Source organism: Diceros bicornis, chromosome 22, assembly GCF_020826845.1.
Source record: "Diceros bicornis minor isolate mBicDic1 chromosome 22, mDicBic1.mat.cur, whole genome shotgun sequence".
Classification (NCBI taxonomy): Eukaryota; Metazoa; Chordata; class Mammalia; order Perissodactyla; family Rhinocerotidae; genus Diceros; species Diceros bicornis.
In genome coordinates, this window is record NC_080761.1 from 21,312,037 (window position 1) to 21,330,222 (window position 18,186).

Consider the following 18,186-nt stretch of genomic DNA (forward strand, 5'->3'; position numbering starts at 1 on the left):
TTCCCAGAAAAAAAAAAGTTCTTATAACAAGAAAAAAATTAAAAACAAACTGGATGTCTGGAAGATCCCTTTTCAAAACTGAAGAGGGTTTCCATGAGGGCAGCAGCTTTGTCTTGTTCACAGCTGTGGCACCAGAACAAGAATAGCATCTGGGACATAATATACACTGAATCAGTAGGTGGGAATGAATGAACTCTTAGATCATAAAAGTCTCTGGGAATCCTTGCAGAATGGAAGCATAGGAAAAAGAAGTCCCAAAATGACTGATATTGGACTTTCCAATAATTGTGTGGGTAGGGCCCAAACTGGTTCTCTTAAAATTTGAGAAATGAAAAAAAGAGTGACATTATTAGCACCCAATGAGTAGATCAGTACATTTCTGGTATATTAATCACTGAGACCATTTAAACAAAGGCTGGACAGGGATATTGTATAGATGAAATAGTCCTATTTGAGGGACAAGATTGGATAATCTAAACGTTTTTGACATTCTGAAGTCACTTAATCTTCTGATATCTGATGAAAGTTATGAATCCCCTCAGTAGAAAGAGCCATATTCGGACATTGCGGTAATCACAGGAGGGAGGGGAGAGATTAATGGGTAGCTAGTTAAAGAAAAACAGGATAAGAAGAATCTGAGGTCTCTTTTGAATTTATCTCTGTCAGACTGCAAAAAACATCTCTTACCTAAATTCTTATGTAAAGCACACATGTATCCTCCCTTAATCAGTTCTGTAAATTCAGATTTACGCCTATTGATTAGATCAGCTTAAGAGCCACAATTTTTGCATTGTTTGGGGAAGCCTGGGGTTGTAAGAAGGCTGTACATTGGGAGTACTTCCAGATTTGCTTGAGTTTTATGGGTGCTGAGAACTGAGGCAGGAAAATAGCTTTATTGACATGAGCACAGCAAATAGGACTAAAGGAAAAGATCCAGAAAGAGGCAGCACAGTTTTAACATGGAAGGAACCAGGAGGTGAATAACAGGACGTAGCAGGAGATCTTGGACTTGCAGAATGAAGGATCGATTTGCTCTCTAGAATTCAAAGGCATAGCAAGGAAGGAGGCAGGGCTGAGAGAGAGTCTTGAAATCAAATCCAGAGAGACAATAAATGTTGGAGAGGAAACAGACCTGGATTCAAATCCAAACTCTATTCCCTCCTAGCTGTATCCCATTGGGCAAGCCACTAACAATTTCTCTGAGTCTTGTGCGCTCTAAAATTGTATCCACTGATGAAGTACAACCCTTTGCCCCATGACACCAAGCATTTGGCTTTAAGGGGTAAATCCATATTTCACTGTGGTTGAAATGTGTTGCTTGTGACTTCACCATTGCCCACAGAATTCAGTTCTTTAGTATACTAAACATATAGCATATAGTAGGTATTTGATATTTGCAGAATGAATGATTAAAGGCATAAAATATTTATAAGTAGTGGAGTGCAAAAAAAAAGTAATCTCCAATTCCTGTGTTTTGATATAAAACAAAAACCTCTTAAAAGCAATATATTTTCAAACCAGAATAAATTTAATCAACAAAACTAACAACTTCTGAACATCTATATTTTGTGTAATAAAAGTCTCTCTTGAGACAAGATTAAATTACGTGCAATAGTGTACTTTCCAAGGTACACACAAATATGTTTTAGAAATATTCTCAACAAAGATTAAGACAAATTGAACAACAGTTTCTATAAATTTTCAGAGCTTTCATTCATTTAATAAATATTTATTAAGCATCTATACTCTTTGCAAGATCCTGCGCCTGCTAAGAAGTAGTGGGTATTTTCTACTTTTTGTCTTATGTCACGCGAATAGGAACTTATAATCAATTTGAATGAAAATACATACAAATAAAGTACATGGTCAGCAAATGTATGTAAGTACTCTATAAGAAGAATAGACAATAAAAGAGACGTTTATAGGACAGAGAGATCACTTTGAGATAGGGAAGTGGTAAAAAGATTTTAGGGGTGGTACTTGAGATAAGCCTTAAAGAATGAGCTTGAGCACAAGCAAATTGGAAAGCTCAAAACTGTCATACTTCTAAGAAGAAAAGAATATTTCTCACCAACATAAAAGGATTTGAAACTACTGAATAATTTCTTATTAGGCTCCTCAACACCCACACAGCTGGATTATCAGTAAAGGCATGTGGTTCTGCATTTTACGGGGAAAATGAAACAGTTGCACTCCAGGCTTTTGCCAAGGAGAACTACTCAGGTTCCTGCCTCTTAGTGTTCATCAAAAACTCCATCCAAAGGACTACTCTTAGGAGGTATGCCTGGAGGACATGAGGTCCTACCACCCCTCTGACATTCTGAAGTCTATCTCTAGATCATTTCAGATCAGCCAAGACCTGGGTATCTGGACCACCTCTCACTGCCCCTCCCCATAGCCTCAGCCATACAGAATAGTTTTTTGGACCCCTTCTTTTTGCCACGTCTTCAGCTCAAATCAAAGGTGCTCATGAGAGGCAATCTTATGAAACTCTATCTTGTATAGGAAAATTATTAAGCCTAATTATAAGACACAATGTCTATCCAGGAGAAATTCCAGTCTGAACCCAGCATCAAGAATACGGGTGTTCCAGGGTGGGCCCAGTGGCATAGCAGTTAAGTTCGTGCACTCTGCATCAGCGGCCCAGGGTTCACCAGTTCGGATCCTGAGTATAGACCTACGCACCGCTCATCAAGCCACGCTGAGGCAGCATCCCACATAGAGCAACTAGAAGGGTGTACAACTATGACATACAACTATCTACTGGGGCTTTGGGGAGAAAAAAGGAAAAAAGGAAGAAGATTGACAACAGATGTTAGCTCAGGGCCAAGCTTCCTTAAAAAAAAAAATGCAGTATGCACACACACACACAAAAAAAGAATAGGTGTGTTCCATGACAAGCCCACAGCTAACACCATACTCAACAGTGAAAAGCTGAAAGCTTTTCCTTTAAGATCAGGTACAAGCAGGCCCACTCTTGCCACTTTTATTCAACATAGTATTGGAAACCCTAGCCAGAGCAATTAGGCAGGAAAAAGAAATAAAAGGCATCCAAACAGAAAGGAAGAAGTAAAACTGTCACTATTTGTGGATGACATAATTTTATATATAGAAAACCCTAAAGACTCTACCCAAAAACTGTTAGAACTAATAAATGAATTCAGTAGAGTTGCAGGGTACAAAATCAATATACATAAATCTGCTGTGTTTTTATACATTAACAATGAACTATCAGAAAGAGAAATTAAGAAAACAATCCCATTTACAATTGCATCAAGAAGAATAAAATACATAGGAATAAATTTAGCCAAGGAGATGAAAGACTTGTACACTGAAAACTATAAGACGTTGATGAAAGAAACTGAAGAAGACAGAAATAAATGGAAAGATATTCTGTGCTCATGGATTGGAAGAATTAATATTGTTAAAATGTACATATTATCCAAAGTAATCTACAGATTCAGTGCAATCCCTGTCAAAATTCCAGTGGCAGTTTTCACAGAAATAGAACAATTCTAAAATTTGTACATACACATTATAAAAATATATATATATGTGTGTGTGTGTGTATACATACATGAAGGAAGCTAACAGGCCTTTGAAAAATAATATGATTCTTTGAAAAAACAGTGTAATAGTTAGAGGTTCCCTGGGCTGCAATTAACAGAGGTATAGACAATACAGACATTTCATTATCTTGCAAAAGAAGTCTGAATGTAGTAGGTAGTCCCAAAGACAGTTAACTATTCAATGATGTCATTCATGTATGTTTTCAATGATGTTCAAAGAGGAACTAGGGTGGTGCCTCTGAAATCCTCTTAATTTTTTCCTCATAGTCTCAACCAGTGGCAGCCAAAGCTTCACGCCTCACATGAGAGCATCCAAAAAAGGAAGGACTTCTTTTCCCATATCTGTGTCTTTCCCAGAAGCCTCTGAGCTGACTTCCTGCATGCCAGAATGTCACTACTGGTCACCTTTAGCTACCAGGAAGCTGGGAAAATAAGTATCCGGCAAATGGGATTATGATTACCATGACTGGCTTACACCACGATGTATCCAAGAGCCAAGTATATTACAGGCTGATCAAATTCAGAATGTGTTAATAATCAAGAAGCGGCTATGGCTATTGAGTGGGTAACCGACAGTGTCTGCCATGAGCATTTTGAACAAAGCAATCTGCCTTCCAGAAAATGGGAATTTACAAGCTAATAATGTGACACTTTGGCATGAACGCATGTTTCTGATGAAAGTAAAGCTCTGATTCGGCAGCCTCAGAAGGGATGGCTTAGCCCAAATTCCCTTCAAGATCACAGGATATTCTGAGGTCCTTAGCTTGGCAGGAAGATGAGTCTTCCTCTGCCCAAGGAGAAGGAAAGGACGATATAGAACCACTAAGATTTGTGATTCCGACTGTGAGAACTCCTGGCAAAGCAAGGTGATCATACAGTCTCGGGTGAACTATAACTCTTGCTCCTCTCAGCAGTTCTAGGAATTGAAGAACATTGACTTATTCCCTCCACCAAAGCTAGTTAACCCTTTTCTGCATGTTCAAGTCCAATGTGTTCTTGAATGTCCAGCTCAATTTTGGCTTCCTTCATCAAGCTCTTCCTGTCACCAGCCAGTCTGTATCCCACCATACTATTCAATACATTCACAAACGTCTTTCTAGCCCTATCAGCAAGTCCAGTTGACTTGACCTAAATAGCTACCAATTCTGTCCACCTTGCTCCGTCTCCACCACTGATGATAACTGCTCATGTTCATTGAGCACATCTTACATGCAAGGCATTATGCTATGCACTTTACAATTATTAATACATTTAATCCTTTCAACAATCCTATGAGGTAGACTACAGTAATTATTTTATACATGAGGAAACTTGGAAATAGAATTGTTAAGTAACTTCATCAAATTCACATAGGTAGAAAGTAACAGAGGCACTCTTAAGAGTTCATATCTTAATTGATACACTTCACTGCCTCTCTCTGCTAAACCATGTCCCATTTCACCTAAACTACTGCAACAGGCTCCTATCTGATCTCCTTGCCTGCACTCAACTCCTCTCCAATGCATTCTTTATCCTGAAGCTATAATGATTTTTTTTAAATGATTTCTTTAAAAAGACATTTTAAAAAAATGATTTTTTAAAACAAAATCCCTCCCCCCACTCCCTATGCCCTCCAAGATCTTGCCCTGCCTATCTCTCTAGCCTCAGTTATCCTTCTCCTAGAACTTTTGACTCTAACCACCTTGATGCTTTCATTTCTTCCTACCCCAGGGCTTTTGCGCAGGCTGTTCCCTCTACCTAGAAGGCTCTTCTCTACCTCAAATCCTGCCTGCCTTACCTACTTTACATCTATTCATCCTTTAGATCACAATTTAAATGTCACTCCACACTCACAAATCCTTCTTTCCACCCCCATATTAGTTTAAATTCTATTAATGCAGATTTTGTTAATGTATCAGATTCTGTTAATGTATCACTATGTTATGAATCTCACCAGCGTAGAGTTTGCATGCTTCATTCATCAATGTGTCTCTAGCAATGAGCCCAGATTTTGGCTCAGGAATCAGTCCATTTTTATCACAGGTCCAAATCTAAGCTCCCTTGCTAAAAGTGCAAGCTCTTTGAGGTCAGAGACTGTGCCTCAAGGAGGCAGCCTGCTACAGTGAAGAAAACGTGGGCTTTGGCCCATGTTAATTCAAAATCCAGCTACACCACCGTCTCTGGAGACACGATTTCTCGAGTCTCAACTTCCCCACCTGTAAGTGTGAATAAGGACCTGTGAAGACTAAAAGAGATACTGAAAGTAATGTGTGCCAGCAAAGCTGGCAGCAAATGCTCTTTAGATCTTTCTTCCCAGATGCATCTTTGTGCCCCAGCAGGTCAATGATGTGAGTAGTGAGGCTGCACAGCTGAGGTCTGGTGACCTCCCCTGCTTCCCACATAGTTCATCCCAGGCCGTGGCTTCCCTCTCCACTGCTTGCCTGCATGCGTGCCACCATGTGGAAATATGCAAAAATGCTGCAATGAGCAAGAGGTTAAGGATTTGTGAAGGCCAGAGGGAAGGGAACCGAGTGAGCATGTGAAACCAAGGCTCAAGGAGTTAGTTTCCCTGGATTAGGGTGAAACCATGCCTGTACCCTCAAGGATAACGTGGGAAACAAAGTAACCAAAGTTTCCTAGCTTGCCTTGCAGAACAGCAGGACCGCTGGTAAAGAGAGTAGTTTGCTGACAGCCCTCCGCCTGACTAAGCATCTCGCAGGAGCATTGAGAAGCTAAAATGATCTACTGTGAGCTTCACACATCATAGACTAAAGATCCACACATGCACACGTAGAACCGCCCCGAATTTGCACATGTGATCCATGAAGAAATAGGAAAGACAGTAACCCCTGTGCAGAGGACTCTTAGAACTTCAGCCCCCAAGGCCACATGCTCCTGCTCCCCATCTTAGTCTCCCAGTATGCTTTGGAAAAACACTTAGAACTGCACATAGGCAAGCTAATTTGTAACCACTAGAAAGAATAACTTGTTAGTGGAAAACTGATGTCCTCTGCCTAAACTGTTCCTTCTGTCCCAGATAAGTAAGTAACTGAGGTTTTCTTAGATTCCTCAGGAATGTTGCACTCAACAGGTCTGCTACAGAGAGGTGCCCAATGTTCTGTGGTCATCCGTCACCTGACACTCCTGAGCCCCCTTCCGAACCCTGTTTGCCTTATATAAGTCATTTCCAAATCAGTTCCCCTTTAAGATGGTTTTTTCTGGGTGACAGTCCACCATCTTCCCATTTGCTGGCTTATCTCTCATTAAAGTTCTCTCTCCACCACCTTGCCTCTGGACTGATTGGCTTTTGTCTTGTGGCGAGCAGATCAAGCCCTTGCTCAGTAACAAAATTGGCGACACAGATGGGACAATTAACTTCTGCCTGTGGCTAGCTCACCTTGGATGAGTAAGGTGGGTAAGTCCCTAACAGCTGCCAAGACCCTTTTTGCCTCAGGGATCTGTCTGTTTTGATTTTCCATGCTGATGCCTGCTGTCTCTAAATGCTATCTGTGGTGGAAAAAGAGAAGCAACTGTCTCTGTTGAGTCGTTGGGCTCAATCTGGAGTAGAGTAAGTCACCTCAGGAGTATACAACTGAGAACTTCCTTTCCCTCCATCTGGGGTCCTCCCCTCTTTGAGAGGCAGGACTGTCTGGTTGATGGGGTGCCCTGCCAGAGTGAAAATAGTTGTAGGACTTTTACCAGGAATCTTGGAACCTGTTCACTGGTGTCTGGGTTTTCTGTGTCTGGATCTGTGTGTCTGTCCATCCCTGTGTATCAGAATGGGGAATGCACCATCTGTCCTCAAGTGGAGGCATTGGGACTGATTCTGAGTGGAGGGTCTGATTATAGTTATGAGCCAATGTCTAAGAAGATGATGATATTCTTCTGTAATACCACATATGGTCACAATATTCTTTAGACTCCAGAGAGAAAATGGCCAAACAATGGATCCTTAGGTTGGAAAAACTTCTAAGTTGGAAAAATTTCTAGAGAGCTTTCATCATAAATAGCTGTTTTACTGGTACCTATGAAAGGTGAAATTAAAAAGGAAAAACAATGAGTAGTCTTAAGTTAATCAAACTTAGGGTCTCAGCTTCCTTTCATGGTCTTATAGATGTTAACGAAAATATTAAGTTAACAAAAGAATAAAAAGAAGAGAGAGAAAGCTGAGAAAAAAATAAAGGGACTCTTCTCAACAAGGTGGAAATTTTTGTTGTTGTCGTCGTAGAGGAAGATTGGCCCTGAGCTAACATCCATTGCCAATCTTCCTCTTTTTGCTTGAGAAAGATGCACCCTGGGCTAACACCTGTGCCAATCTTGCTCTACTTTGTATGTGGGTCGCTGCCACAGCATGGTGACGAGTGGTATACGTCTGTGCCCAGGATCCAAACCCAGGAACCTAGACCACCAAAGTAGAGCATGCCAAACTTAACCACTATGACACAGGGCCATCCCCCAATAAGGTGCAAAGTTTTTGTTTTTTGTTTTTTTTTAAAAAGATAAGGTAAATCAGACAGACAGTGGAGTAAATAAAACAAATATTTAAAGAGGGAAAAACAAAGAGGAATCAGAAAGGGAAGAGTCACAGGACTCATCTCAGCAGAATGGAAATCTTTAGCTAGTTATTAAAAGAAAAATGAGATGAATGAAACAGACATGAATGAGGTTAAAACAAAGGTTTTAATAAAACACTGCATAAAGTTGGGTGGGCTTAAGGGACCCCCGACTGGCCCCTCAATGTTAAAGGACCTCAGATGGGCCCGTTCTATTCACCCCAGTTTGAAAAATTTAAAAAGCCAGAAGGCGGAAATCATAATGAGAAACCTGACCAGCAATTGTTTGGGTAACAGTTAGGCTGCTAAGGTTAATAAGATTATAGAGATTAAAGTGTTTAAGCTAATATTATATGAAGAGGTCATGTCAACTTTGCCTGAATGTGTTTAGAAATGGATGTTATGTCTAGCTGGGAATGCTTCCCCTACACAGTATTATAATACCGAAACTTGTTGATGGAATCCTAATGGAAGTTATAACTAGAGGTATAAGAGTTGATGAAATTAAGATAAAATTTTGTAAAAATTGGTATATTTAAATGGGCTTTATGTAAAATGATTGCATCTCTTTTGCCTGATTGTATTAGAGATTATGTTATGGGGATAAACATTGTGTCTCACTGGGGAAAAGTTTCCCCTGCCTGATACTGTAAGACTACATAAATCCACCCTTCAGGCAATGTTAATTAAACGTGCTAAAGGAGATCTCACTTTAAAATGGCCAAAATGGGGGCAATTTCAGTTTACCCAACTGGTATATTTGCATATGCAATTGGAAAAAGCCAGCTATAAGAGGAAACAACCAATAAGGAGCCTATTTTAACCTTTTGAGGCTTCTAAATGAAATCAAGAATACTTTACTGCCTCTTTAAAAGAAAATAATTAAATAATTTAACCTGCCACATTGGCGGATGTCAGCAGCCCTGCTAGCAAAACGAAACCAAGTCTGCTCTTTTGCTGAACTTCCTTACTTCAACTCACCAAAAGTTCCTGATCTAAAATTAGGCAAGTGGAAATGGGTAAACTTTTGAGATAATTTAAAATTGTAATGGCCATTCTGGGGAACCTCTGTTCCAGATAAGTCAGTCTTAAGGGGACACCCTTAAAAGAGAGGATTAAAAACCTCTCACAGCGGAATATAGTCTTTGATTAATATTCAGAAACTTCAAAAAGACAAAAAGATTTCAAAAACAGCTCTGAAAAGGATCCTTACAGCAAAAAGAAAAGAATCTTTAATAAAAACCTTTAGTCATCTGAGCAGGTCTATCTGCCCAGGAGCAGTTTGGACCAAATGTTCTTCTGCATTTTGTACCTGGTTAAAATTTTGAAGATCTCTGTGTCTCTCTGTCTCTATATGTATTTGTCTGCCTCTAGATGGTATAATTTCTAAAGGATTTCTATTTAATTGGCTTGAAGTAAGTGCTTGTATAAATTATTTCTACATGTAATAGAAACTAGCCAAGATGTCTTTCAAGTTAACATGATAGAAAATGATCTTTGGTAAATGAAAGCTTCTTTAATTTTGTTGGTTTAATTGAAATAAACATGTTTTCAGAGTTATCAGCTTTGGATATGATATAGACATGTTATCTCTGTTATAAAATTTGTCAGCAAAAATAACCTAGAATAATAGCTGATTTTGTCTGATGCCTCATGAGGGCTTTGTTGGCAATCTAAATATAATAATTGGGAACAGGTAAATCAAATGGATGTGAAAAGGACAAAGGTTTTTGGGGGAACTTTTTAACAATAATTATGTACTATGGTGTATGTACTTAAAACAACTTAAGATAATGGCTAACGGCTTTAATGTCGCATGAAGTTTTTTGTGAGTAATCCAAACATAATTATTAGGAACAAATGATTTAGATAGATGAAAATGAGTAAGAGTTTTTGGGTACAATAATTACGTTTTATGGTTGTATACTTGGAAAACAGCTTCCAAAATCTTTTTGGTAACTTGAAACTTTAGAGTTTTGCTAAGTTAAATTAAATGCTAAACACTTTTTGAGTATCTAGGTCATTTCCACATAAGATAAAATATTAGAAATTGGTTACTAAACATAGATTTGTCTGTCTTTGGTTTCTCATCTCAGAGAAACTGAAAGATGCTTAGGTTTATTGATGAACATGTTCTGTGCCATGCTGGGCAATTTTCTGTGAGAAAGTACATATTTCTAAAAAGTCTGTATACAAGGAAAGTAAAATGTATGTTTTCAGTAAAGAAGGTATAAATAACAGAGGTATTTTTGTTTGTTTTGTTAAGAAAGATAAATTTGTCCTAAAGTACTAGGAGAGAAAAAAGGAAAGAAAGCATGGGACAAATTCTGAATGTAAAAAGCAAGTGACAGAAGGTTTGTGGAAGTAAAATCCTGAGGAGTTTTGTGCATGGTCAAGTTGGCTGAGATTAAAATGAATTCAATTAAATTAATGAGTTTCAATATCAAAAGTAAAGTAGTGCAAAATTGGAATTTGGCTTTCTCTCTCTAAAAAAGGTAATTTTCTTGGGGCCAGTCCAGTGGCATAGTGGTTAAGTTCACGTGCTCCGCTTCAGCGGCTTGGGGTTCACAGGTTCAGATCCCAAGTGCGGACCTACACGCTGCTCATCAAGCCATGCAGTGGCAGTGTCCCACATACAAAATGGAGGAAGATTGGAACAGATGTTACCTCAGGGACAATCTTCCTCAAGAAAAAAGAGGAAGATTGGCAACAGATGTTAGCTCAGGGATAATCTTCCTCACCAAAAAAAAAAGGTAATTTTCTTGAACTTTTTGGTCTGCTCTTGATAAAGAGGTTATAAAAGGTTTCCCTTTCCCTTTGAGTAAGTTTACCTAAAAGACAGAAAATCTATGTTTTGTTAACATAATTTCTTATGTTAAAAAATACTGAGGTCTCTCTATTAAGGTCTTTTTTTTTTTTTTTTTTTTTTTACTGTTTCTGTTGTCACCTTGACTGAATGGATAACTAAGCATTGTTTCCTATTTGATGAAGTGTTTTAAACCCTTTGATAATTTTGATGAACTTCCCCCAAGGTTCAAATTCCTGGGTAAAGTCTTTCTTTTGACTTAAAAAGGAAACTTTGAGAATTTCTAATCAGTCCTGAGACTTCTCAAAGAATTTGTTCTCTTTCTATAAAGAGGAAAATATTAAACTAATTAAACTTATTTGGTATATTAAATCACATGGGAAGCATTGTCAAATAAATGATGATAAATCTTCCAAGGTTATATTGTGTGGGTAAATGTTATTAATATGTGTTTTTTTTTAAATTATATAACATTCCTAAAATTCTGATATGTCCTGGTTATCAATCATAATTCTGGTTATTATTTCAAAGTGTTATATGTCACAGTCTTTATTAATTGCCATTTTTGAAGGTTTTGTTATTTGCAGACAGTTGTTTTACTCTGATGATTTTGCAAATATGTTTCATCTTCAGGGAGATTCAGGGAATGGACTCTGACACTTGCTCTAGAATACAGGTTTCTTTTTTTTTTTTTAAGATTTTTATTTATTTATTTTTTTCCCCACTAGATAGTTGTATGTCATAGTTGCACATCCTTCTAGTTGCTGTATGTGGCATGCAGCCTCAGCACGGCTGGAGAAGCAGTGTGTCAGTACGCGCCCGGGATCCGAACCCGGGCCGCCAGCAGCAGAGCGCGTGCACTTAACCGCTAAGCCACGGGGCCGGCCCCTAGAATACAGGTTTCTGATAAACTTTCAAATCATAAAACTGAGCTGGATAAGAAATTATAAAATTGTAATGGAGAAACTGACGGTCTCATGAAACTGCTAACAGGAGATCAAGAGTAGATATCATGGGACTAAATAAACTGATGAGGATGATTATAATTTTTATGACTTTTTGTTTGAAATGTTGCTGACTTTTTTAAACGTTTTGTTTTTCCAGATTTAAGGAAATCTTTTTCTCTTTTGTCTTAAGGAACTATGACTTAAAGCAATTTGTAAGCACAATTGAAACATTTATCTTTTTCTCCCTATCTGATCCCTCCAGAATTTGAATACTGTTGATGAGTAAGTATTCTTATATTCATGGCAATATAGTTGTTTGCATAAGTTCAATAAAAATCTGTTCTCCTTGTAACAGGACACAATTGGAAACAGTTATATTACCAAGGCTTTGACTGGAATGTCATATTTGAGAGAAACATGCACAGACTCAGATATGACAAGACAACTTTTGAGGAATGAAGGCTGACTTTATGAAATAAAGCCACCTGGAAATATTGGCCTGGTACCTTGCTTACACGGTTCCTAGCAACCTTAGTGGGTGAATAAAGAAGGTCACTTTCCTGGCAGGTACAAAGAACCTCAGGATATTTTAGGGACCTCAAGGAGAGAGGAATTCACCCAAATCTCTAGGTGTTTCAGGCAGAGTCTCATGATAAGTCTTTGGTCTGGCTTTCCTGGTCTCAAGAGGCCTACAAAGTTCAATCTAAGATTCCTTAGAAAAAGTTCCAGCAAAGCAGATTTAAAAAAACCTGTATGATCAATTGCTATTCTTGCAGTACTTATGTAAATCATTGGGCCAAGTTTATTGAAATCAGACTTAGTTTACAAACCAATGAGTCTTAATTTGGCTATCTTTGGTAAAAACGAGAGTAATTTTTGGGAGAAAAATTATGTTTCAATAGAAATTATAATACATATTTGTGGATGCTATATTCTGGTTCTGTTAATTATCTTTGAGGTTTTTGTTTCCTATCGGTAAACTGGACTGGATCCTGAATTCTTCTAGTTTCCTCAAATATCTGGTACAGATCTCCCAACTAACGTTTCCAGTTTTTTTCTGTCCTTTTCATTTGGAATCATTGAGAATGAAAACCACCCTTTTTCCTAAAGCCATGAAAACTGAAGCTAGACAGTTTACTATAAGCCTAGGAGAGAGCACCATGATAGCCCATGGTTGGACAATCTTCATACCTGTTGCTGTGTAAGCCACTTAAAAGGTTTACCTGAATGCCTGATGACATCATCAGAGACATTCTGAACAGCAGAGGATGCTTCAACCCTGACATCTAGAGATCTTCTTGACTGACTGTCCCCTAGACTCAGAAATTGGTTTATAATTTGCTCCAATCATTAACCTTCTTTTTCTTTTTGTTCTTCTAGAAATGCTTCTTATTAAATACCTGGTTACTTACTTATACAATATAGGCCTAACTTTGGAATGGACAAATGAATCCATGAAGACCACAAGTTGCTGTTCAGAAGACAGTCTTCTAAAGATAAGTAAAGAGTGACTCTCAGGTTCTTACCTTACTTGTTGGACTATTAGACAACAGGCTACTCGGCTACATCAGATTTCACCTGAGGTTCTAGACACTAACCTTGATTGGTTTACAGGCCTCTTCTCTTGGATTTCCCAAGGATTAAAGTCCATTATGGAGGGTATACTAAAATTTGGGCTATTTTGCTAATATATATAGTCATCTATGTAATTATAAGATGTGGATTTAAATGTTGTTCCAAAGCCATTGATTAGAGTACTGAAATATTAGTCATGCAAAGCATATCTCACTCTCCCCACCTGGTACCCAAAAATATTTAAAATAAAGGTAGAACTGTTTCATTCCTCTGACCTTGATCTTTGCCCTTCACAGCAGGAAGCAGCTGCAGTGGTCTTCGCCCCCATTCCTCAAGATTGAGAAATGATCATAAGACAATGGGGACAGAAATGGAGGATGAAGGAGTTAAAGTCTCCTTGGATTAGGGTGAAACCATGCCTGAACCCACAAGGTTAATGTGGGAAACAAAGTAACCAAAGTTTCTGAGCTCTCCTTGCAGAACAGCAGCAGGACCACTGATAAAAAGAGTAGCTTGCTGACAGTCCTCCATCTGACTAAACATCTCACAGGAGCATTGAGAAGCTAACATGATCGATTGTAAGCTTTACACGTTAAAAATCTTTAGCTTTACAAACTAAAAATGCACTGCATGCACACATAGAACCCCCTCGAGTTTGCACATATGATGCATGAAGAAATATGAAAGACAGTAGCTCCTGTGCAGAAGACTCATAGAACTTCAGCCCCCAAGGCCACGTGCTCCCTCTTCCCATCTTATTCTCCCAGTATGCTTTGGAATAACACTTAGAACTGCACATAGGCAAGCTAATCTGTAACCACTAAAAAGAATAACTTGTTAGTGGAAAATTGATGTCCTCTGCCCAAACTGTTCCTTCTGTCCCAGAGAAGGAAGTAACAGAGGTTTTCTTAGATTCCTCAGGAATGTTGCGTTCAGCAGGTCCACTATGGAGAAGTGCCCAACGTTCTATGGTCATCCATCACCCCACACTCCTGAGCCCCCTTCCAAACCCTGTTAGCCTTATATAAGTCATTTCCAAATCAGTTCCCCTTTAAGATGGTTTTTTTGGATGACGGTCCACCATCGTCCGATTTGCTGGCTTATCTCTCGTTAAAGTTCTTTCTCTCCACCGCCTTGCCTCTAGACTGATGGGCTTTTGTCTTGCAGCGAGCAGATCGAGCCCTTGCACAGTAACACATGTATGTGTTAAGCATCCACTAAGTGCCAGGCATTTTCATACATTATCCATTTAATACTTAGCAATAGTAAATCTGATTCTACAAATCAGGAAACTGAGGCTCAGAGAGGTTAAATGTCTCATCCCTGGTCTCAGAGAAGGTAAGTGGTGGAGACTTGACTTGAACTCAGTACTCTGCTTCTCCAGAGGACTTTCTCCTGCCACCCCAGGGCACTACCTCCAAAATGACTCTCTTCCTCACTGTCGCTTCCCGTAAGTGTGCATCAAAAGACTCAAGGCATCTTTATGTATCTTTAAAGTCAACCTGACCCTGTTGTATGTGGGAATAATCAGGTAATTTAGTAATATTTGAGTGCACAGTGTGTCAAGATTAATTAAATATCTGCAAATGAATTATATGTGCTGGAATCTTTCTTTTAAAAAGCTACACGCCATCTGAGTAGAAAAACTAACTCTGAATTCAAAATGCCCAATACTAAAATGTTAGCTAGAGAATCTTTTTAATTAGCCTAATTTTGAATGAGCTTTAATTCATGAATTAAAGATACTTAGTCATTCTCATTCTCTGGGCCTAAATGAACTTATATGGAACGAGGGGTGAGGTCTAGAAGGGAGAGAGAGGAGGACAGAGGACGTCCTGTCCCCCTCTCTGAGATGCTACCCCAGACCTGGGCTTGAAATGGAGAATGGAGCCCCCGAGACCCCACACAGGGGGTCTGGTTCCATCACACAACCTATATACTGCAGTTACCCAAAAGGTAATCCACCCATGACCTGTGTCCAAATCTCCTGGGGCCTTTGTTGGAATGCCACCTCCTGGGGCCCACGCCAGGCTTACGGAGTCAGATTCTCTGAGGATGATGCCCAGGAACTGGCATTTTAACAAGCACCCCTAGATGTTTCTGATTCATTCCAAGATTTGAGAACAGCTTCAGGAGCTCAGTAAAAACATAAAGATCATGATGATTCCTCGTATTTACTTATTTCACAGGGACATAATTTTCTGTTTATAACCTTGAAAATTCTTAAATAAATGAGATATTTATCCCAGCAACTCTAAAGGTGAGGCATTCCCACTTTCAAAATAGGGGAAATTGATCCACGACATATATATATATATATATATATATATATATGACATGTCCTTTCTTTATACATGGTCAGGAATCAACTACCTTGCACCTAGGAGGAGAGCAATAAATAGTTACCAATTCACTCATTAAGGAGTTTTATACTGTAAAGCTAAGCCACTTGATTAACTCACTTTTGTATCCAGTTCCTAGTTAATTTTATCTTGCAGGGGAAGGGCATTTTTCTAAATTTATAACCTCAGTATGCTCCTTGTTAGGAATACACTCCCTGACTCAAGTACTGATTGCATGTTTGAAACACTCTTTCATTCTTCTTCTGTAGAACCCCTAGAAAAGGTAATTTTTGAGGTAAATTACTTCCTTTTCTTACTTCTCTCCACTGGTTAGAGCCAGTCCTCAAACTCACTCTCTTGCCTGCTATCCTACTAATTAAAACTCTGGATGTAGGACATTATTTTAAAAAAAGAAATGAAGAGTTGAACAGCTCCTTGTGATTAGGCGACTCCTCTAATCTTTCTGCAGTTTAGCAGTTTCTGTTCCTTTGCTTCTTGGGACTTGCCCAATCTGAAGGGTTCTCTGAACCTTGAAGGTCGAGTACCCAAGGCAATGATTCATCAGTCTCAGGGTTTACTGCTGTCTTCCCATCTGGGGGAGCTCTGAGAGTCTGATCACCTTGGAAACACAACAGCAGGCTCCCTGAATATGCACAGAGAGAATATTTTTTTAAGCACCGTAAGAAAACATGGTTTAGTTATCCCCAAATGTAAGAGTCATGATTCAAAACTGTTACTGACTCGGAAGCATCTTTAGTCAGGAATAGTATCTTCAAGCTGACAAGTCACAGATATGTGTACTTTTGCTAACCAAACTGATAGTTGAGAAAAACCTCAAAAATATCCCATTCCCATCTTTATTTTTCCTGCTAAAAATGGAATGGCTTTCACTTACCAAACTGGCCAGGCCATTGCTGATACAGTTACCATGGGTGTACATGGAACAGTAAATATGAGACAACAAGTTACCCATGTCATTTGTAGAAATCCTGATTCTGGAAAAGGACGTGTAGAAGATACACTCATAGAAGACATTTTGAACCTTAAAATGGAACTGCTTGCTTTGATGCAAATGGCTATGGGTGTGCATCGTGGGGGGATAATTTCTCTCAGACCATCCTTTCTAGTATCACAAGTTGTCTAGCCTGAATCATTAGTATATTGTTTCAGTTGACCGATCAGGTGAATGAAATCAGTTCTTTGCTTGTTCTATGCACTCAACGGGCTAAACAACACTGATCAAATGACCTCTCCTCTGTTAACTCTTTTACAATAAATTCAATGAAATCTACAGAGCGCCTAGCCTGTGCCAGGCACTGTGCCAGGCGCCAGAGGTGCGAAGATGTTATTAATGATCTCTTAAGACTGGGGGTTGGGGGCAGGCATAGCCTCTTCCCCCTCCAGCGCAGCCTGGACAGCTGTCAAATCAGTCTTGAGTGCGAGTACTCCGTGGCTCCCGGCTTCTGGGAACACGTTACTCCCAGGTCAGCCCACACACCAGGTTCTCCTGGCGTTCCCCCAGAGCCACTCAAGTTCAACTCCGGAGCTGCGGCGCTCGCTCGGCGCTGAGCGAACTCCGGACTTCGCCGCGCGCGGCGCCTGATTCTTTCCCGCCCGTCGGGATGCGCCAGACCCCGCTTACTTTGCCGCCGTCGCTCACGCCGAGGAGGTGATCCCGCAGCACTTCCATGGGGCAGGTCCAGGTGGAGTGGACGAACGTCCCTCGGAAGATGTGCGCCAGGGGCGGCATCTGGGCGGCACACATGTCAGCGGCGGTGCGCAGCGCGGGATGCGCCGGGCGAGGAGGGCGCACCGGGCGGAGGCGCGGCAAGGGCTCCCTGCGGACGCGGGTGGCTGCCGAGCGGGCCCCTGCTCCCCCCTCGTACTGCCCCCGCTTTCCCGGATGGTCGCCTGCCCCCTGCAGGCCGCGCCCAGGGGCTGGCACCCTGCCTCCTCGACGCCAATAGGCTTTTTCTTCCGCGAGTTGGCTCCGCGCACCCGTGGGGTGTGGTCTCTGTCTCCTCCCCTGCGTTAGTGTTTGATATATTAACTCTTTGAGTTTCCAAAATCACAGCTTACATTGCGGTTCTTTTAACACGTGGTGGCTGAGTCACTCACCCAGGGGATGAAGGAAGGAGCTGGAGGTGCCAATGTTTCCAGCCCTGTTCCTTTAACTGGTCACCAAATTCGCTTTTGCTTCCTGCTCCCCACCCCCACCCCACCTCCTCCAGCTGTCTTCAATCGGCACACCTAGGGCTGCGTCTGCCTGCTTTCTCAGCCCTTTCAACTCTTAAGGCTATTTGTGGCTGAACCCTGCACCTCTTCACCCTGTAGCACCCGCAGGGTCTGGCACAAGTTCAGCGACCGGTAAAAGGTCAATTAAGGTTGCCTGCCTTCCTGACCAGTTTCATTTTC

The 18,186-nt window shown here is 40.2% G+C and overlaps 1 protein-coding gene across 1 annotated transcript in view; it reads right to left on the minus strand.

The window, feature by feature from the left end:
• GDA (guanine deaminase) overlaps positions 1-17,568 on the minus strand; it is a 90,538-nt gene extending 72,970 nt beyond the window's left edge. Inside the window, exon 1 of the mRNA XM_058565650.1 lies at positions 17,414-17,568. Coding sequence (XP_058421633.1) covers positions 17,414-17,536 — 123 coding nt within the window. The 5' untranslated portion in view covers positions 17,537-17,568. The remainder of the gene's footprint in view (positions 1-17,413) is intronic.
• Positions 17,569-18,186: the final 618 nt, after the last annotated feature.